General features: G+C 51.7%; 1 protein-coding gene across 1 annotated transcript in view; it reads left to right on the top strand.

Moving 5' to 3' along the window:
• The first annotated feature begins 333 nt into the window (after positions 1 to 333).
• LMO4 (LIM domain only 4) overlaps positions 334 to 22,066 on the top strand; it is a 48,610-nt gene continuing 26,877 nt past the window's right edge. Inside the window, exons 1-2 of the mRNA XM_086953972.1 lie at positions 334 to 784; positions 5,207 to 5,445. Of these exons, the coding sequence (XP_086810098.1) occupies positions 5,210 to 5,445 (236 nt within the window). The 5' untranslated portion in view covers positions 334 to 784; positions 5,207 to 5,209. The remainder of the gene's footprint in view (positions 785 to 5,206; positions 5,446 to 22,066) is intronic.

The following is a 22,066-nucleotide window of genomic DNA, read 5'->3' as shown; positions in this document are numbered from 1 at the left end:
CGCTAATACTGTTTTGCTATCACGTCTTAACGTGTGCAGTATGTTTTTGGTAGTCCTTCCTGCGACGCCTGCACTGTTTTGCTGCCCCTTCTTACTACATATTCATGTATGTATTGATGTACACATTTTGCTATCCTTGCTTCTCAGTCTTGCTTTTATTTGTGTATGTGTTTGCTGCTAGCCCTTCTTGCAGGCTGCACGCCGTGTTTTGCATCCCTGCTCTTCGGCTGCTCCCCGCCCCTCGTACTTTCCCCGCTGCCCGGAGTGGTTCCGCCTGGGGGCGGGGCCTGGGCGGGCTCGGGGCGGGGCCAGGGCTGGCGGAGGGTTTGCTCTGTCAGTCGCACACATGCCTGAATAGAGAGACGAGAGGAGGGAGCCGGAGGTACAACGCAGTCAGCGCAGCCCGTCCGCACCGCCACCGCCGCTCCGAGACACCGCTCAGCCGCCTCCAGCCTCACCGTCCGGGCTCAACCCTCGGCAGCGCCCAGCTCCGCCCGAGCCCCACAGCCCAGGGCGCTCCGAGCCGCCGCCCGTCCCAGCAGCTCAGCTCCCGTCTCCACCGCCGCGGGCCGGACTGTTTTCTTGGCGTTGCTGCTGCTTTCTTTGCTCCTCTTCGGCGGAGCCCCGCTCCCAGGAATACAAAGTGCTGCAGGGGTCGGTGGAAGGAAGCACCCGCCCTCGGCTTTCGCCTCGGGAGCAGCCCCTCTCCAGCCCCACGGACGGGCCGGGCCAGCACACGGCGCCTCTGCCCCCGGCCGCCAGGCTGCCGCGATCCCAGAGCGAGGTAAGGCTGCTGTGAGCGGGCTCTGCTGCCCTCTGTGGGACCCGGCGCCCCGCTGCTGGCGGGCACAGGCAGTGCCACCCCGGGACACAGGGGATACACGCCTCAGCAGAACTTTGGAACTGTAGTATCTTGTTTCTATTCATACGATGTGGTGTTTTTTCTCATATATCAGTTCTGTCCTTGCGAGCACGTAGGGGCAGGCGGGGCAGAACGGACGGGCAGAGAGCAGGCAACCTTGTGATCAGAGAGGCAGGTGGGGGGGGGGGCTGATAGGCAGAGTGGGGCAGTTGTGTGAATAAGAGGCAGGGGTAGTTGCTGGTGGAGAGTGGGACACTGAAATGTACAGATGCATGGGGAATGGCTGGTGGATAGGGAGCGATGGAGCACTTGTGTGATCCGAGCCACAGGGGGTGGTCAGTGGCCGACAGTGGGCCACGCGTGTGATCAGAGGGGGGCGGGGGTGGCTCGGCTCCTGGCGGACAGAGTGGGGCATTTGTTCGATCAGAGAGGCAGCGTCGACATGGAGAGGCACTTAAGTGATAAGCGAAGCAGTGGGGTTGTTGCTGGTGGAGAGAGTGCGGCCCTTTAGTGATCAGAGAAGCAGGGGGTGGCTAGTGGACAGAGAGGGGCACTTAGGCAGGGATCGATTGCTGCTGGTCAGAGAGGGTATGGTCGGGCATTGCTGGGGAAGTAATGGTAGCAGGCAGTGGGCACCGGTTGTGGCCCGAGGAAGCACTGAGCGGACAGAGCTGCCCGGAGTAGGCAAGTGTGGAGGGAGACCGTGTACCTGTGTTGACGCAGGCGGGCCGCTACGGACGGACCTAAGAAGCAGAAGGTGGGCACTTTGGGCGGTGGGAGCAGTCGCTCGTGGTCGGAGCGGCAGCAAACTGGGGAAGACATCCGGAAGCGGTGAGACAACTGATGATTCAGGCTTGAGTGGTCAGAGAGGCGGGCGCTGTTTGACAGACCAGTCACGGGTGGTAAATGGCAGGGAGCTGGGAAGCAGAGCAGAGAGAGTTCATAGTCAAAGGGGCGGGGGGCAACAGTTCTTGGCGGTCAGTGTCTAGGAGGAGGCACCAGTGTTTGTTTATGATCGCGAAACAGGCACTTGGGTTCATGACAGTGCAGCAGGCACTTTGACTAATAGGCAGCTAACCGCGCTATTGTTTATAGTAGTGTGGCTGGCACTACTGGCCAGGAGACATTCAGTTGAGGGTAGAATGGCTTCACGGGTACACCAGCTGACGGTCGGATGATATCACCGCGGGGAATAGCAAACCTCGTGAACCGTGCACAAACACCGTGTGTGCACCAGATCAGGGTGTGCATGGGACGGGTGTGGTTAGGCGGATGCTGGCGGGCACTGGAGGTTCAGCTCCTATGGTGGGCACGACGAGGCAGTGTTTGTGCTGGAGGGGCACTGGAGGTCACGGGGTCTCAGCAGGAACTGGGGGTGTTCTCAAACAGACTGTCAAAGTTTACGAAAGCACTCGGTGTAGCGGGGCATGGACAGCATTACGTTTGCGGTGTCACTTCCTGTTGCCACCTGGCACTCACCTTTTCAGACGGGCAGTGCCAGCTCTCGAAGAGCTGGAAGAGAGTGCGGCAAAATTGTTCTTTTATAGAGGGCAGACTTCACCCAGCAAGGTTTCTAGGCGCTGCCCTTCGCTGAGTGTGAAAACACCAGCTAGCGCCTAAAGACCTGTCGGTGATTTGGCGCTATATAAGCTGTAGTTAACAATAACAATAGTCAACCATGTGTGGACTGGAGCCGTAACAAAGTGAATACTACTTACAAATGCACTCGCTCTTTACCGACCACCCCACCCGGTCAGATTTGTTTTGGAGTATTATTTGGGAGGTGGTAGACGGGAAGATGTCTATAATGCCTCACACCCTTGTCATGAAAACATTGCCCTCCCTGTCCATGGAGTGTCCTTGCCTCTTCAAATGCCCAAGTCCTGCCCCCTCATTAAGTTCCAGGCCCACGTTAAGAGCCCTGTTTCCTGCGCCTCATTACCAGGCGCTGGCTGGCTCTCTCGCAGGCCTTCCATTAAAAAAAAAAAAACCACAGCACCAGGGAGGTTGTTAAAAGTGGAGCGAGCTTCCCTCGAGCTGCCAGCTTGCCTTTCCCCTCGGCAGCCTGCAGCCAGTCCCCAAATTGCCAGGCTCTGTAATTACCAGAGTGCGCCTGTTTAAGTTAAAAGCTTTTTTTTTCTAACTCTAAATGAAACTCGAGGAGGGACCTGTCTGTCCTCTGCTTATCTGGGGAGTCACTTTCTGGTCAGCCCTCTCGATTCATCTCTCTTAGATTTAATCAGCATTAAGGTATTGCTTGTCCTTAAGAGCTTTGGCTAATGGGGTTACTGGACGCTTTTGTCGGTCTAACGTTTCCTTTTTTTTTTTCTTCATATATTTACCTTTCAAGCTCGATTGGGGGCAGGCAGCGCACAACGCGCTTCAAGAAATCTGAAGCGATTAAAAAGGTCGGGGAAAGAGTTGAAAGGCAGGAAATGGTGCCTCGGTGTTTAGTGCAGGGGCTGAAAATGTAACAAAAGCAATTCTGGAGTAATGCATCGGATAAATCAATTTACATAAAGGTATGATGCGTTTGGGTGACTACAATGCTAATGGATTTTAGAGTGGTGCTGCTTTCTGAGTCCTAGTGTTTTGTTACAGCGTAATTGGTACGAATCTGCTTTATTGTGCGGTTTTCAGGACGAATGTTGATGGCCGGGTCCCACTGTTGATATGTTTTTTTACCTGCTTTAAACGTCATTGGGTTGCATGTCTTGTTGTTGAAGTTAGCAGCTGTCCTGTGATTGCAGTGGGGGTAATTGTGGCTCTACCTTACTGCAAGCACCTACAAGCGGGGGTTTATTAGGCGTCTTTAGTCTGGCCTGGTCCATCCACTGTCCCTGTGCAGGGGCCGCCTGAGATAGTTGCAATGTTGCACAATGGGTGTTGTTTGTTTTGCTAGTAGTGACGCTCAGTGCGCTAGCCAGTGTGTGCAGCCAGATTGCCATGTTTTGCTTCGAGGCCAGTTTAGTGAATTGCTCCTGTTTGTTTCAGAACTCAAATCGAGGCAGCCCTTTCAAAACCATGCACGCGCCTTTGAGATGTCGGACACGTTGTTTTGCATTTATAATGGGGTATGGGAGTCAAAACGACATGCACCAGAATGCAGTTAGGGAACTAGAAACTACACCCTTATCACGAGAGAGAGAGAGAACGTGGGTTCTGTTTCCCTTTGACTACCTCAGTATATTAGAAAGCGAACTTTTGTATTTTAGAGACGGAATCAAAGTTTGGCCCGAGTTTTTGATGAGGGAAGGGGCATCAGACCCGAGGATGAGACCGGAATGCATTATGAGGGGCCGGCCCTGGGGTCACCTCGCGCCCGTGCGTAAGGAGCTGATACGTAGCCGTGTTTAGGTGCACGTTGGCACATTTTTTATTTTTACCTTTAAAAATGCACGTTTAGAGCCAGAATGGACAGAAGCCCAGACCCAGGCTTAGCCACTCACGCCTGACACGGGCAGGAAAGGTCTCCCCAGAACCTCGCATGGTAATGCTTCCGGGTGAAACTCCCCCATTTGCCCACATGCACTTTACTGTGGCCAGACGGCCCGGCTATTTTCCATGTCAGCCCCCGCTGTCCCGTCCCGCGCTCTTATCGCCATCTTCAAAGGGCCAACTGGCCGCCTCTGACTCGGATCAAGGGCAGATTATCCGGCTTGGAGTGAAGTGGTGTTTGTGTGGGGTTACCAGGCGCCCCGAAGCCCCAGCCCGGGCTGAGAGGGGACCATGGAGGCATCACGCCCCAGTGAGTGCTGCAACCACAACAGGAAGGGATTAGCGGCCGTGGAACCGGCTCCGCCGGTCTGCAGCCGGCCCACATGCCCCGGAACAGTTGATTCAACAAGTTCAGAGTTGCAAGAGCACTTCTGAAGTGTGGCCGGGGCGCCGCCCCTCTGATCTCGTGAATATTCATGCAGGCAGACGCGCCAACGCCAGGCAGTGCCTGGAGGAACATATTGCACCACACAAGGGAGATAGTTCTTGATTAATTTGCTTTGTGGTGGACTTATTTTAGAAGGAGGGTGGTAAAATAAAATAAAAACCTAGCTGCAGAATGACAGAAATATCTGGCTTGTGGTAAAGTGTATCCTTTTGATAGACCTTGCATTCAGGTTTGTGCCCCAGGGTGCTTGTTTACCAGGTGTGTCCCAGTGAGCGCCCTAGAGGGGTGAGGGGGCACTCTGTCCTGGACTCCTGGCCCCGCCCACAGAGGCGAGGGGGGTTGTCACCTGGACTGGAGTCAACAAGTGCCCGCACGTCCTGCCTCGCAGGAGGCCGCGGCTACTGCGACCGAGCGGCCATCCCTCTCCGGCTGATGAAGTCTTCTCTCGCCCCCTGCAGGTCATGGTGAACCCCGGCAGCGGCTCCCAGCCGGCGCCCGTCTCCGCCGCCTCCCTCTGCTGGAAGCGCTGCACGGGCTGCGGAGGGAAGATCGCCGACCGCTTCCTGCTCTACGCCATGGACGGCTACTGGCACAGCCGCTGCCTCAAGTGCTCCTGCTGCCAGGCCCAGCTCGGCGACATCGGCACTTCCTGCTACACGAAGAGCGGCATGATCCTCTGCAGGAACGACTACATCAGGTGAGGGTGCGGGACCAGCGCCAGGCCTGTGACACTGGCAGCTCCCTGCGTGTGTTACTGGCCGCTTGAGAGGGGTTACACTAGCGCCTACCAGCAGTCTGCAGGTGTGTGTGTGTGTGTGTTACTGGCCGCTTGAGAGGGGTTACACTAGTGAATACCATCAGTCTGCAGGAGTATTACTGACAGCTTCAAGGGGCTTACACTAGCGCCTACCAGCAGTCTGCAGGCCTGTGTGTGTGTGTTACTGGCCGCTTGAGAGGGGTTACACTAGTGAATACCATCAGTCTGCAGGTGTATTACTGACAGCTTCAAGGGGCTTACACTAGCGCCTACCAGAAGCCTGGAGGCATATTACTGACCGCTTTAGAGTGTTTACACTAGCGTCTACCAGCAGTCTGCAGGTGTGTTAATGACAGATCAGAGGGTTTACACTAGCGCCTACAGCAGTCTGCACTTATATATTACTGACCGCTTCAAAGGGCTTACACTAGCGCCTACTGGCAGCCTGCCGGCATATAACTGACGGCTTCAGTGTGTTACAGCCGCCCCTACCAACAGGGTGCAAGTATATTACTAACAGCTTTAGAGGGTTTACACTATCGCCTACCAACATGCTCCAGGTATATTACAGACACCTTCAAAGGGTTTACAGCAGCCACAGCCAATAGGCTGCAGGCATATTACTGACAGCTTCGAGGCGTTTACACAAGCGCCTATAAGCAGTCTGCCGCTATATTACTAATAGCTTTAGATTGTTTACATGAGCACCTACCAACAGGCTCCAGTCTGCAGGTATATTACTGACCGCTTCAACGCGCTTACACGAGCGCCTACCGGCAGGGTGCAGCTATATTACTGACGCCTTTAGAGGGTTTACACTATCGCCTACCAACAGGCTCCTGGTAAATTACAGATGGGAAACATCCATTATCATTTTGATCGCGTTGTACCGTCGCATATTATTTACAGGCTCCTTCAAAGGGTTTACTGCAGCCCCTGCCAGCCAGGCTCCAGGTATATTACTGACCCCTTCAGATGGTTTACAGCAGCCCCTGCCAGCCAGGCTCCAGGTATATTACTGACCCCTTCAGATGGTTTACAGCAGCCCCTAGCAACAGGCTCCAGGTATATTACTGACCCCTTCAGATGGTTTACAGCAGCCCCTAGCAACAGGCTCCAGGTATATTACTGACCCCTTCAGATGGTTTACAGCAGCCCCTAGCAACAGGCTCCAGGTATATTACTGACCCCTTCAGATGGTTTACAGCAGCCCCTGCCAGCCAGGCTCCAGGTATATTACTGACCCCTTCAGATGGTTTACAGCAGCCCCTAGCAACAGGCTCCAGGTATATTACTGACCCCTTCAGATGGTTTACAGCAGCCCCTAGCAACAGGCTCCAGGTATATTACTGACCCCTTCAGATGGTTTACAGCAGCCCCTGCCAGCCAGGCTCCAGGTATATTACTGACCCCTTCAGATGGTTTACAGCAGCCCCTAGCAACAGGCTCCAGGTATATTACTGACCCCTTCAGATGGTTTACAGCAGCCCCTGCCAGCCAGGCTCCAGGTATATTACTGACCCCTTCAGATGGTTTACAGCAGCCCCTAGCAACAGGCTCCAGGTATATTACTGACCCCTTCAGATGGTTTACAGCAGCCCCTGCCAGCCAGGCTCCAGGTATATTACTGACCCCTTCAGATGGTTTACAGCAGCCCCTAGCAACAGGCTCCAGGTATATTACTGACCCCTTCAGATGGTTTACAGCAGCCCCTGACAGCCAGGCTCCAGGTATATTACTGACCCCTTCAGATGGTTTACAGCAGCCCCTAGCAACAGGCTCCAGGTATATTACTGACCCCTTCAGATGGTTTACAGCAGCCCCTAGCAACAGGCTCCAGGTATATTACTGACCCCTTCAGATGGTTTACAGCAGCCCCTGCCAGCCAGGCTCCAGGTATATTACTGACCCCTTCAGATGGTTTACAGCAGCCCCTAGCAACAGGCTCCAGGTATATTACTGACCCCTTCAGATGGTTTACAGCAGCCCCTAGCAACAGGCTCCAGGTATATTACTGACCCCTTCAGATGGTTTACAGCAGCCCCTGCCAGCCAGGCTCCAGGTATATTACTGACCCCTTCAGATGGTTTACAGCAGCCCCTAGCAACAGGCTCCAGGTATATTACTGACCCCTTCAGATGGTTTACAGCAGCCCCTGCCAGCCAGGCTCCAGGTATATTACTGACCCCTTCAGATGGTTTACAGCAGCCCCTAGCAACAGGCTCCAGGTATATTACTGACCCCTTCAGATGGTTTACAGCAGCCCCTGCCAGCCAGGCTCCAGGTATATTACTGACCCCTTCAGATGGTTTACAGCAGCCCCTAGCAACAGGCTCCAGGTATATTACTGACCCCTTCAGATGGTTTACAGCAGCCCCTAGCAACAGGCTCCAGGTATATTACTGACCCCTTCAGATGGTTTACAGCAGCCCCTGCCAGCCAGGCTCCAGGTATATTACTGACCCCTTCAGATGGTTTACAGCAGCCCCTAGCAACAGGCTCCAGGTATATTACTGACCCCTTCAGATGGTTTACAGCAGCCCCTGCCAGCCAGGCTCCAGGTATATTACTGACCCCTTCAGATGGTTTACAGCAGCCCCTAGCAACAGGCTCCAGGTATATTACTGACCCCTTCAGATGGTTTACAGCAGCCCCTGCCAGCCAGGCTCCAGGTATATTACTGACCCCTTCAGATGGTTTACAGCAGCCCCTGCCAGCCAGGCTCCAGGTATATTACTGACCCCTTCAGATGGTTTACAGCAGCCCCTAGCAACAGGCTCCAGGTATATTACTGACCCCTTCAGATGGTTTACAGCAGCCCCTGCCAGCCAGGCTCCAGGTATATTACTGACCCCTTCAGATGGTTTACAGCAGCCCCTAGCAACAGGCTCCAGGTATATTACTGACCCCTTCAGATGGTTTACAGCAGCCCCTAGCAACAGGCTCCAGGTATATTACTGACCCCTTTAGATGGTTTACAGCAGCCCCTAGCAACAGGCTCCAGGTATATTACTGACCCCTTCAGATGGTTTACAGCAGCCCCTGCCAGCCAGGCTCCAGGTATATTACTGACCCCTTTAGATGGTTTACAGCAGCCCCTAGCAACAGGCTCCAGGTATATTACTGACCCCTTCAGATGGTTTACAGCAGCCCCTGCCAGCCAGGCTCCAGGTATATTACTGACCCCTTTAGATGGTTTACAGCAGCCCCTAGCAACAGGCTCCAGGTATATTACTGACCCCTTTAGATGGTTTACAGCAGCCCCTAGCAACAGGCTCCAGGTATATTACTGACCCCTTCAGATGGTTTACAGCAGCCCCTGCCAGCCAGGCTCCAGGTATATTACTGACCCCTTTAGATGGTTTACAGCAGCCCCTAGCAACAGGCTCCAGGTATATTACTGACCCCTTCAGATGGTTTACAGCAGCCCCTGCCAGCCAGGCTCCAGGTATATTACTGACCCCTTCAGATGGTTTACAGCAGCCCCTGCCAGCCCGGCTCCAGGTATATTACTGACCCCTTTAGATGGTTTACAGCAGCCCCTAGCAACAGGCTCCAGGTATATTACTGACCCCTTCAGATGGTTTACAGCAGCCCCTGCCAGCCAGGCTCCAGGTATATTACTGACCCCTTCAGATGGTTTACAGCAGCCCCTAGCAACAGGCTCCAGGTATATTACTGACCCCTTTAGATGGTTTACAGCAGCCCCTGCCAGCCAGGCTCCAGGTATATTACTGACCCCTTTAGATGGTTTACAGCAGCCCCTAGCAACAGGCTCCAGGTATATTACTGACCCCTTTAGATGGTTTACAGCAGCCCCTGCCAGCCAGGCTCCAGGTATATTACTGACCCCTTTAGATGGTTTACAGCAGCCCCTAGCAACAGGCTCCAGGTATATTACTGACCCCTTTAGATGGTTTACAGCAGCCCCTAGCAACAGGCTCCAGGTATATTACTGACCCCTTCAGATGGTTTACAGCAGCCCCTGCCAGCCAGGCTCCAGGTATATTACTGACCCCTTCAGATGGTTTACAGCAGCCCCTAGCAACAGGCTCCAGGTATATTACTGACCCCTTCAGATGGTTTACAGCAGCCCCTGCCAGCCAGGCTCCAGGTATATTACTGACCCCTTCAGATGGTTTACAGCAGCCCCTGCCAGCCAGGCTCCAGGTATATTACTGACCCCTTCAGATGGTTTACAGCAGCCCCTAGCAACAGGCTCCAGGTATATTACTGACCCCTTCAGATGGTTTACAGCAGCCCCTGCCAGCCAGGCTCCAGGTATATTACTGACCCCTTCAGATGGTTTACAGCAGCCCCTAGCAACAGGCTCCAGGTATATTACTGACCCCTTCAGATGGTTTACAGCAGCCCCTAGCAACAGGCTCCAGGTATATTACTGACCCCTTCAGATGGTTTACAGCAGCCCCTGCCAGCCAGGCTCCAGGTATATTACTGACCCCTTCAGATGGTTTACAGCAGCCCCTAGCAACAGGCTCCAGGTATATTACTGACCCCTTCAGATGGTTTACAGCAGCCCCTAGCAACAGGCTCCAGGTATATTACTGACCCCTTCAGATGGTTTACAGCAGCCCCTGCCAGCCAGGCTCCAGGTATATTACTGACCCCTTCAGATGGTTTACAGCAGCCCCTAGCAACAGGCTCCAGGTATATTACTGACCCCTTCAGATGGTTTACAGCAGCCCCTGCCAGCCAGGCTCCAGGTATATTACTGACCCCTTCAGATGGTTTACAGCAGCCCCTAGCAACAGGCTCCAGGTATATTACTGACCCCTTCAGATGGTTTACAGCAGCCCCTGCCAGCCAGGCTCCAGGTATATTACTGACCCCTTCAGATGGTTTACAGCAGCCCCTGCCAGCCAGGCTCCAGGTATATTACTGACCCCTTCAGATGGTTTACAGCAGCCCCTAGCAACAGGCTCCAGGTATATTACTGACCCCTTCAGATGGTTTACAGCAGCCCCTGCCAGCCAGGCTCCAGGTATATTACTGACCCCTTCAGATGGTTTACAGCAGCCCCTAGCAACAGGCTCCAGGTATATTACTGACCCCTTCAGATGGTTTACAGCAGCCCCTGCCAGCCAGGCTCCAGGTATATTACTGACCCCTTCAGATGGTTTACAGCAGCCCCTGCCAGCCAGGCTCCAGGTATATTACTGACCCCTTCAGATGGTTTACAGCAGCCCCTAGCAACAGGCTCCAGGTATATTACTGACCCCTTCAGATGGTTTACAGCAGCCCCTGCCAGCCAGGCTCCAGGTATATTACTGACCCCTTCAGATGGTTTACAGCAGCCCCTAGCAACAGGCTCCAGGTATATTACTGACCCCTTCAGATGGTTTACAGCAGCCCCTAGCAACAGGCTCCAGGTATATTACTGACCCCTTTAGATGGTTTACAGCAGCCCCTAGCAACAGGCTCCAGGTATATTACTGACCCCTTCAGATGGTTTACAGCAGCCCCTGCCAGCCAGGCTCCAGGTATATTACTGACCCCTTTAGATGGTTTACAGCAGCCCCTAGCAACAGGCTCCAGGTATATTACTGACCCCTTCAGATGGTTTACAGCAGCCCCTGCCAGCCAGGCTCCAGGTATATTACTGACCCCTTTAGATGGTTTACAGCAGCCCCTAGCAACAGGCTCCAGGTATATTACTGACCCCTTTAGATGGTTTACAGCAGCCCCTAGCAACAGGCTCCAGGTATATTACTGACCCCTTCAGATGGTTTACAGCAGCCCCTGCCAGCCAGGCTCCAGGTATATTACTGACCCCTTTAGATGGTTTACAGCAGCCCCTAGCAACAGGCTCCAGGTATATTACTGACCCCTTCAGATGGTTTACAGCAGCCCCTGCCAGCCAGGCTCCAGGTATATTACTGACCCCTTCAGATGGTTTACAGCAGCCCCTGCCAGCCCGGCTCCAGGTATATTACTGACCCCTTTAGATGGTTTACAGCAGCCCCTAGCAACAGGCTCCAGGTATATTACTGACCCCTTCAGATGGTTTACAGCAGCCCCTGCCAGCCAGGCTCCAGGTATATTACTGACCCCTTCAGATGGTTTACAGCAGCCCCTAGCAACAGGCTCCAGGTATATTACTGACCCCTTTAGATGGTTTACAGCAGCCCCTGCCAGCCAGGCTCCAGGTATATTACTGACCCCTTTAGATGGTTTACAGCAGCCCCTAGCAACAGGCTCCAGGTATATTACTGACCCCTTTAGATGGTTTACAGCAGCCCCTGCCAGCCAGGCTCCAGGTATATTACTGACCCCTTTAGATGGTTTACAGCAGCCCCTAGCAACAGGCTCCAGGTATATTACTGACCCCTTTAGATGGTTTACAGCAGCCCCTAGCAACAGGCTCCAGGTATATTACTGACCCCTTCAGATGGTTTACAGCAGCCCCTGCCAGCCAGGCTCCAGGTATATTACTGACCCCTTCAGATGGTTTACAGCAGCCCCTAGCAACAGGCTCCAGGTATATTACTGACCCCTTCAGATGGTTTACAGCAGCCCCTGCCAGCCAGGCTCCAGGTATATTACTGACCCCTTCAGATGGTTTACAGCAGCCCCTGCCAGCCAGGCTCCAGGTATATTACTGACCCCTTCAGATGGTTTACAGCAGCCCCTAGCAACAGGCTCCAGGTATATTACTGACCCCTTCAGATGGTTTACAGCAGCCCCTGCCAGCCAGGCTCCAGGTATATTACTGACCCCTTCAGATGGTTTACAGCAGCCCCTAGCAACAGGCTCCAGGTATATTACTGACCCCTTCAGATGGTTTACAGCAGCCCCTAGCAACAGGCTCCAGGTATATTACTGACCCCTTCAGATGGTTTACAGCAGCCCCTGCCAGCCAGGCTCCAGGTATATTACTGACCCCTTCAGATGGTTTACAGCAGCCCCTAGCAACAGGCTCCAGGTATATTACTGACCCCTTCAGATGGTTTACAGCAGCCCCTAGCAACAGGCTCCAGGTATATTACTGACCCCTTCAGATGGTTTACAGCAGCCCCTGCCAGCCAGGCTCCAGGTATATTACTGACCCCTTCAGATGGTTTACAGCAGCCCCTAGCAACAGGCTCCAGGTATATTACTGACCCCTTCAGATGGTTTACAGCAGCCCCTGCCAGCCAGGCTCCAGGTATATTACTGACCCCTTCAGATGGTTTACAGCAGCCCCTAGCAACAGGCTCCAGGTATATTACTGACCCCTTCAGATGGTTTACAGCAGCCCCTGCCAGCCAGGCTCCAGGTATATTACTGACCCCTTCAGATGGTTTACAGCAGCCCCTGCCAGCCAGGCTCCAGGTATATTACTGACCCCTTCAGATGGTTTACAGCAGCCCCTAGCAACAGGCTCCAGGTATATTACTGACCCCTTCAGATGGTTTACAGCAGCCCCTGCCAGCCAGGCTCCAGGTATATTACTGACCCCTTCAGATGGTTTACAGCAGCCCCTAGCAACAGGCTCCAGGTATATTACTGACCCCTTCAGATGGTTTACAGCAGCCCCTGCCAGCCAGGCTCCAGGTATATTACTGACCCCTTCAGATGGTTTACAGCAGCCCCTGCCAGCCAGGCTCCAGGTATATTACTGACCCCTTCAGATGGTTTACAGCAGCCCCTAGCAACAGGCTCCAGGTATATTACTGACCCCTTCAGATGGTTTACAGCAGCCCCTGCCAGCCAGGCTCCAGGTATATTACTGACCCCTTCAGATGGTTTACAGCAGCCCCTAGCAACAGGCTCCAGGTATATTACTGACCCCTTCAGATGGTTTACAGCAGCCCCTAGCAACAGGCTCCAGGTATATTACTGACCCCTTTAGATGGTTTACAGCAGCCCCTGCCAGCCAGGCTCCAGGTATATTACTGACCCCTTCAGATGGTTTACAGCAGCCCCTGCCAGCCCGGCTCCAGGTATATTACTGACCCCTTCAGATGGTTTACAGCAGCCCCTAGCAACAGGCTCCAGGTATATTACTGACCCCTTCAGATGGTTTACAGCAGCCCCTGCCAGCCAGGCTCCAGGTATATTACTGACCCCTTCAGATGGTTTACAGCAGCCCCTGCCAGCCAGGCTCCAGGTATATTACTGACCCCTTCAGATGGTTTACAGCAGCCCCTAGCAACAGGCTCCAGGTATATTACTGACCCCTTCAGATGGTTTACAGCAGCCCCTGCCAGCCAGGCTCCAGGTATATTACTGACCCCTTCAGATGGTTTACAGCAGCCCCTAGCAACAGGCTCCAGGTATATTACTGACCCCTTCAGATGGTTTACAGCAGCCCCTGCCAGCCAGGCTCCAGGTATATTACTGACCCCTTCAGATGGTTTACAGCAGCCCCTAGCAACAGGCTCCAGGTATATTACTGACCCCTTCAGATGGTTTACAGCAGCCCCTAGCAACAGGCTCCAGGTATATTACTGACCCCTTCAGATGGTTTACAGCAGCCCCTGCCAGCCAGGCTCCAGGTATATTACTGACCCCTTCAGATGGTTTACAGCAGCCCCTGCCAGCCAGGCTCCAGGTATATTACTGACCCCTTCAGATGGTTTACAGCAGCCCCTGCCAGCCAGGCTCCAGGTATATTACTGACCCCTTCAGATGGTTTACAGCAGCCCCTAGCAACAGGCTCCAGGTATATTACTGACCCCTTCAGATGGTTTACAGCAGCCCCTGCCAGCCAGGCTCCAGGTATATTACTGACCCCTTCAGATGGTTTACAGCAGCCCCTAGCAACAGGCTCCAGGTATATTACTGACCCCTTCAGATGGTTTACAGCAGCCCCTAGCAACAGGCTCCAGGTATATTACTGACCCCTTTAGATGGTTTACAGCAGCCCCTAGCAACAGGCTCCAGGTATATTACTGACCCCTTCAGATGGTTTACAGCAGCCCCTGCCAGCCAGGCTCCAGGTATATTACTGACCCCTTTAGATGGTTTACAGCAGCCCCTAGCAACAGGCTCCAGGTATATTACTGACCCCTTCAGATGGTTTACAGCAGCCCCTGCCAGCCAGGCTCCAGGTATATTACTGACCCCTTCAGATGGTTTACAGCAGCCCCTGCCAGCCCGGCTCCAGGTATATTACTGACCCCTTTAGATGGTTTACAGCAGCCCCTAGCAACAGGCTCCAGGTATATTACTGACCCCTTCAGATGGTTTACAGCAGCCCCTGCCAGCCAGGCTCCAGGTATATTACTGACCCCTTCAGATGGTTTACAGCAGCCCCTAGCAACAGGCTCCAGGTATATTACTGACCCCTTTAGATGGTTTACAGCAGCCCCTGCCAGCCAGGCTCCAGGTATATTACTGACCCCTTTAGATGGTTTACAGCAGCCCCTAGCAACAGGCTCCAGGTATATTACTGACCCCTTTAGATGGTTTACAGCAGCCCCTGCCAGCCAGGCTCCAGGTATATTACTGACCCCTTTAGATGGTTTACAGCAGCCCCTAGCAACAGGCTCCAGGTATATTACTGACCCCTTTAGATGGTTTACAGCAGCCCCTAGCAACAGGCTCCAGGTATATTACTGACCCCTTCAGATGGTTTACAGCAGCCCCTGCCAGCCAGGCTCCAGGTATATTACTGACCCCTTTAGATGGTTTACAGCAGCCCCTGCCAGCCAGGCTCCAGGTATATTACTGACCCCTTTAGATGGTTTACAGCAGCCCCTAGCAACAGGCTCCAGGTATATTACTGACCCCTTCAGATGGTTTACAGCAGCCCCTGCCAGCCAGGCTCCAGGTATATTACTGACCCCTTCAGATGGTTTACAGCAGCCCCATAGCAACAGGCTCCAGGTAATTTACTGACCCCTTCAGATGGTTTACAGCAGCCCCTAGCAACAGGTTCCAGGTATATTACTGACGGCTTCAGATGGTTTACAGCAGCCCCAACCAACAGGCACTAGGTATATTAAAATCTCACCGCTTCAGATGGATTACACTAATGCCTACCACCAGGCTCCAGGTATATTACTGACCGCTTCAGATGGTTTACAGCAGCCCCTAGCAACAGGCACTAGGTATATTAAAATCTGACGGCTTCAGATGGTTTACAGCAGCCCCAACCAACAGGCACTAGGTATATTAAAATCTGACCTCTTCAGATGGTTTACAGCCGCCCCTAGCAACAGGCTCCAGGTGTATTACTGACAGCTTCAGATGGCTTACACTAGCGCCTACCAACAGGCTCCAGGTGTATTACTGACGGCTTCAGATGGTTTACAGCAGCTCCAACCAACAGGCTCCAGGTATATTACTGACCGCTTCAGATGGTTTACAGGACCCCCTATCAACAGGCTCCAGGTATATTACTGACTGCTTCAGATGGTTTACAGGACCCCCTATCAACAGGCTCCAGGTATATTACTGACTGCTTCAGATGGTTTACAGGACCCCCTATCAACAGGCTCCAGGTATATTACTGACTGCTTCAGATGGTTTACAGGACCCCCTATCAACAGGCTCCAGGTATATTACTGACTGCTTCAGATGGTTTACAGGACCCCCTATCAACAGGCTCCAGGTATATTACTGACTGCTTCAGATGGTTTACAGGACCCCCTATCAACAGGCTCCAGGTATATTACTGACTGCTTCAGATGGTTTACAGCAGCCCCTAGCAACAGGCTCCAGGTATATTACTGACCGCTTCAGATGGTTTACAGGACCCCCTATCAACAGGCTCCAGGTATATTACTGACTGCTTCAGATGGTTTACAGCAGCCCCTAGCAACAGGCTCCAGGTTAGTGGTCGAAGTGCATTAAAAAAATATATGGCAAATGTGATTCTCACTGCGATAGGGGATGAGTCAGTTAGTGTGAGGGCGGCCAATGGCATGGCTAAAATGAACAGCATATTATGTAATAATATTGTTGGTCTCACTTTCCAGTAATTGCACATAGAAAAACACACATTTCTTAAATGGAAAAATAAACACAAATTGAATTAATCCGTGGTAATTGCACTTTTTTACATTACTGAACGTCTGTTGATTAATGCATCACTGCAGATGTCTTTGTGACCAGAGAGCCACAGAACCGAATTTTAGTTGGTGCAGTGGGAAAAGGTGACTTGTATATATTAGGGCTAGAGGGTGCCAGTCAATGACAGAAAACTGTGTGAATATGCATTCAATTTTTTAAACTTTTATCACACACAATATAATATCGACTGCCTCCAAAATGAGAGATTTAGTTTCAGATAAAAAAGATTTTTGAAGATATAGATTTTTGTCATTCACAACCAGACTGAATCTAGTGCAAATATTCTTTTATATCTGTCCAGTAATAGAAGGTACTCAAGAACTCCTACCATTACTTTTCCTCTCAAAACGAGTAGATCATTATAATCCTGAAGCTTCAACTGATTCCATCAATTAAAGTCAATTCTGGCTTCCAAGCAGCCTTCATGTTTACAAATTGCAAAGGTTTACATTTCTTTTAAGGAGCAGGCATCCTGGAAAGACTTGATTCTTCTCTAACTCTCTGTCCCCCCTCCCTTTCAGGCTAGACAGTTCAACTTTTAGAATGAACTGTTCCTGTGTGGTGGTCTTTTAACAAAAAGAAGGGGATCAATTTTTATAAAATGTTGCATTTTTACTGACTGCTTCAGAGGTTCTAGCAGCCTCTACCAACAGGCTTCAAGTATATTACTAACACCATGAGATGGTTTGTAGGAGCCCCGGCCCACACACTGCAGCTATTTTACTGACAGATTCGGAGGGTTGGCAGCAACCCACACCAATAAGCTGCAGATAGTGTACTGACCACCCCAGGGGGTTCACATCTGCCCCTACAAATATCAGTATTTACTAGCACCTTCAGCAGCCCCTGTTAACACAAAGCATATGTTTTACTGGCAGCTTCTAAGGGTTGACAGTAGCCCTCCCAGCACACGGCAGTTCTGTTAGTGACCGTTTCAGAGGTGGGTCAGTCCCCTATCGAAGTCCCATAACTTGAGAGTAGCAGAACTCCAACAAACTACTTCAGTGCTGACCCGGCAGCTTCTCAAGGGGAACAGCAGATGCAATCGACACACTGTCCAGGTATCACTGGCCGACACACTGTCCAGGTATCACTGGCCGACACACTGTCCAGGTATCACTGGCCAGCTTGACAGCAGTCCATTACCGGGACTCCGCAAGCAGAGTACTGCCAGTTTCCCAGATGTGACATCCCTCTTTGCAGTACTCAAAACGTCAGGGCGTAGCTGGTTCATCGCCAACTATTCAAGTCGTGACACTGACTGCTTCAGGCGGAATGCTGCATCCATGCCTGGAAAAGCACATATACCCCGCACTGCTGCAGAGTGGGGCTGTGGAGGTGTGGTGCAGGGTGCATGCACATCACTCCACACCACCAACACAATGCGGTTCTGTCAAAGATCAATGGGCAGGGGCAGCACCATCAAAATTATACCCAGTGCTTTAAATGGGCAGGTGCTGTCCGGTACTGACTTCCTGCACTTCGTTAAATTGAATGGGAAACTAATTTCACTTTTCAGCTGCCCTGTAAAACATTTAATGGGAGACTACTCGCACTTCTGAGGAACAAGCATGTGCTTTTAATAGAGTACCAGCACTTCTGTATTTCCATTTAAAGCACTGACAACACCGGAATGACTGTGACCATGTTCAAGGGTAATAGCGCCATCTCCAATGACTCTGTGGATCAGTCATTTTGTGCGGGCGCTGCCAACTTCCTAGAACTCTGACACCACCTGAAGAGTGGTAGCACCCACACCAACACACTGCTGGTCCGACACTGGCCAAGTATTAGTGGTCTAAATCCATCGTTTTGGCAGTTCGGGCTGGACTGTTCCCATGAGGCACAGGGTCAAGGCTGATTTGCATATGGCCATGTCTGAACTGGGGTGGTGTGGAGTGTAAAAAAACGATGGATTTAGGCCCAGATCTCTGTACTGGGGTAAATGTATGACATTGTTCTGCATTCTGTCCATCAACTGTTATTTTTTGCAAGTATTGGGGGTTGCAATACCTTCCCCCTCAAAATGCTGGCTTCACACTGATGGCCTCTGAGGGGTCTCACCTCTATTTCCATCGGGGACAAAACTGTGTCTGACCCACACTGTGTCTGTCTATACCCTCAACCGAGTGCTAGATGGACGGCACTGACCACATAATACAGTTTGTAACACCACTTGTCTGAATGAAATCAGTCTGACACTGATGAGTGGTGGGTCCGACTGCGGGTGTGTTTGTGCGGGTTGGGTATACAAACAGCATGTATATTTATAATACACTGCGTCTTATAAGGCGATATGTCAGAACAAGCTATTATTAAATGACTACGTTCTAGCTGGTAGAACACTCGATCCAAAATACTTCACTCAGTGAATCACTGAGACCCACAGACTCAAATTCACAAACATGCTCTCACACTCCAAATGACTCACTGACGCCCACAAACACTCAAATTCACAAGCATGCTCTCACACTCACTGACTCCCACAGACTCTCAAATTCACAAGCTTGCGCTCACACTCACTGACTCCCACAGACTCAAATTCACAAGCATGGTCTCGCACTTAAAATGACTCACTGACTCCCACAGACTCTCAAATTCACAAGCATGCTCTCACACTCACTGATGCCCATAGACTATCAAATTCACAAGCATGCTCTCACACTTTAAATGACTCACTGACGCCCACATACTGTCAAATTTACAAGCATGCTCTCACACTCTCAATGACTCACTGACGCCCACAGACTCTCAAATTCGCAAGCATGCTCTCACACTTTAAATGACTCACTGACCTGCCCACACACTGTCAAATTCACACACTCAATGACTCTTCTTTACCCCACACACTCAAATTCACGAGTATGTTTTCACCCTCTGACTTGCTAATTGACCCCACATGCCCTCACAATGCATGCTACCAGCTCTGTGAACACGAAGGTGCAAAGATGTCTGGTGGTGGTAAGGAAGGGGCTGGGTCAGGTGTGGTTCTTTGTTATTGTTAGTTGCGTGTTTTGCCTCTTCGTGTTCTGAATGGTAAGAATGCCTATTAAAGAGTGCTGCTGGGCACCTATGTGTGCATGGGGTCACTGATGGTGTTTCCAGTATCTACCGGCGCATGCTCAGTCGGTTTCACAGTGGCCCCTATCTATCTCCTTAGCATTAAGTGCCGGTCCCCAGATATGGCTCTCTGACCGGCCCAGACAGACTGGGGCTGAGTGCCACACAGCCTTGTGCTAATGTTTAACGAGCTCAGTGGCACCGCCTGGCACCCTCGTAGACTCGATACGAAGTTTTGTTCACGGTTTCGAAGTAGGGGATTTTTGTGTGTGTGTGTGGGGGGGGGGGGGGGGGGGGCAGCTTTGTCGGAGCAGGGCAAACGCTCCCTCCTGTGAACACCCTTTCACCAACTCCCAGCACAATTAGACCGCGAATTTAAGAGATCCGGGCCTCCAGATCTTTTCAGGTGAACTCCACGCTCCTTAAACTCATTAATTTCGAAGCGGGCATTTTGAAGGATTACACATTTAATTTGAGTAAATGGTTTGATAGGCCGATGCACATGAATGCTTCATGGAGGTATTCTGTTTCTACATTCAGTAATTAAAAAGCCTTGCTTGTGGGGGGCGGAGGGGAGGATATTAAGACACTAATTAAATGTTTGCTGTTTTGCGCTTTACTTTCCGTCGGGCTGCCCCGGTTAGGCGGTATTGTTCGCGTTTTTCATGCGTTCCTTTGTGCGGCTTCCCTTTGCTGGGCATGAGGTGTAGTTCGCTGTCTGAGGGGCTCCAGGGCAGCCCATCTCTCTGTGAACAGTCATATTGTACCGCGCTTGGTGGGGGCGTTATTAAACCCCAGGCCGGTCTTGAGAGAACACTTTTCTCCGGGACCTCATTAGTTTGAAACCTTGTATACAATTACTTCCAGCCGCTCGGATAATGTAACCGTCCTACTCTTGCACCTCCCAACATATGATGGCTTTCCTGCACAGGGATTACAACATTCATTCCGCTAAGTGTTTTGGGGGAGTTTTAGAACTAGATGTTGCTAAATTCTCTTTTGAACATGTTTGTAGTGCTTCTGGCTTCAGGTACACAGGCAGCATTGCCATACACTCAGAACTTCGAAAAGGGGGGTTTGTGGTGCTGGCAAAATTATGGTATGGCCTGGTCCACCCTCACCTAGCCGAACATATCAAATAGCATTGCACGTGGGGTGCTGTCCTTGGCAAACTCATGGCTTCTCAAATAAGTAACATGGCGGTGCTGTGTGTACAGCAGCCGAGTGCCCTGTGGGTTTCAAGGGGTCTCATGTCCTGTGGCTGTATTCCAACCTCGTCTTTCTCTCTCTTTCTCTCTCTCTCTCTCTCTCTCCTCTCTCTCTCCTCTCTCTTCTCTCTCTCTCTCTTTCTCTCTCTCTTCTCCCCCCCCCCCCCCCTCCCCCCCCCCCCACACACACAATACCAATGGCCTTCTTCATGCTTGCATCGCTGATAGGACATGCAAAATAATACAGATTGTGCACAGCCTGTATCTTCTTGTGTACGCTTTTGCAGGTCTTGTGCGCATCATTCAGTTAATCTAACACCTCTTCCAATTGGTTACAGTGTTGTCTCCCATACTGAATGCCAGACCGAAGTGCTTCCACTGATTTCTCCTTGTGCCAGGCCATAGTTCACCTTGCGCCAAAAGGTCATTCGCAGTTAATCCAGCCATGGTGATTGCTTGCCAGCTCTGGTACATGTAGTTATCTCTCACCTTCCAATGTAGGACTCCAAATACCAGAATGCACCTTGCCCGCATCTCCCAGAGCATCGACCACAGAGCTCTGCCATTCTCGATTAGGGGTGACACCACACTTCATGACGTCAAGACATAGTGTTGCCCCACGCCTTTTGTGTTCAATCGAGGCGCATTCATCCAGTGTAAGTCGATTTTTGGAGCGTGTGGTGTTTCTTGGTGTTCCTTCCTGTGGCTGCAGCAGCCCACGACCAGAGATGGTAACTACAACTAAAATGGCGGGACCTTTGATGGAGAAACACCTTAACAACTGTGTTAGTTCGGTAATTGCGGCACCCAGGTGGGAAGGACTACATTAGGACTCGCCCTCGGGATAGAAAAAAACCCTTCTTTTTTTTAGAAAGCTTTTTACACTGCTTGTGAAGCAGTGTTTTGAAAATGGCCCTGCGAACCTGACAGAAAGCTCTCGCTCTGCATTGGCAGGGGCGGGGGCGGGGGCTCTCCGTCCCTTCCATTAATGAAAGTGCTCTTGTGGGGAGCCTGACGTGCAGCTTCCAACCCCAGATTCCAGATAAACCCGCCTGACAGCGAGTCTACACAATTAAAAGCTTTAATTAGCGGAGCCTCCATTTTCTTTTCGTCCTGATCGGTTTTATCTAATGAGATCTGGGCCCTGGCTTAGATCTGCGCCGAATGACGTGTCCGAAGTGAATGAGAGCCGCACCGCAAACAAAACATTTAATTAACAAAATTGGCCTGTAAGAGAGGGGATTATTAACCGGGGCCGAGGCGTGCGCGTCTTA

This window comes from Lissotriton vulgaris, chromosome 1_1, assembly GCF_964263255.1.
Source record: "Lissotriton vulgaris chromosome 1_1, aLisVul1.2, whole genome shotgun sequence".
Taxonomy (NCBI): Eukaryota; Metazoa; Chordata; class Amphibia; order Caudata; family Salamandridae; genus Lissotriton; species Lissotriton vulgaris.
The sequence above is the reverse complement of the archived record's forward strand: the minus strand, read 5'-3'. Positions and strand labels throughout refer to the sequence as shown.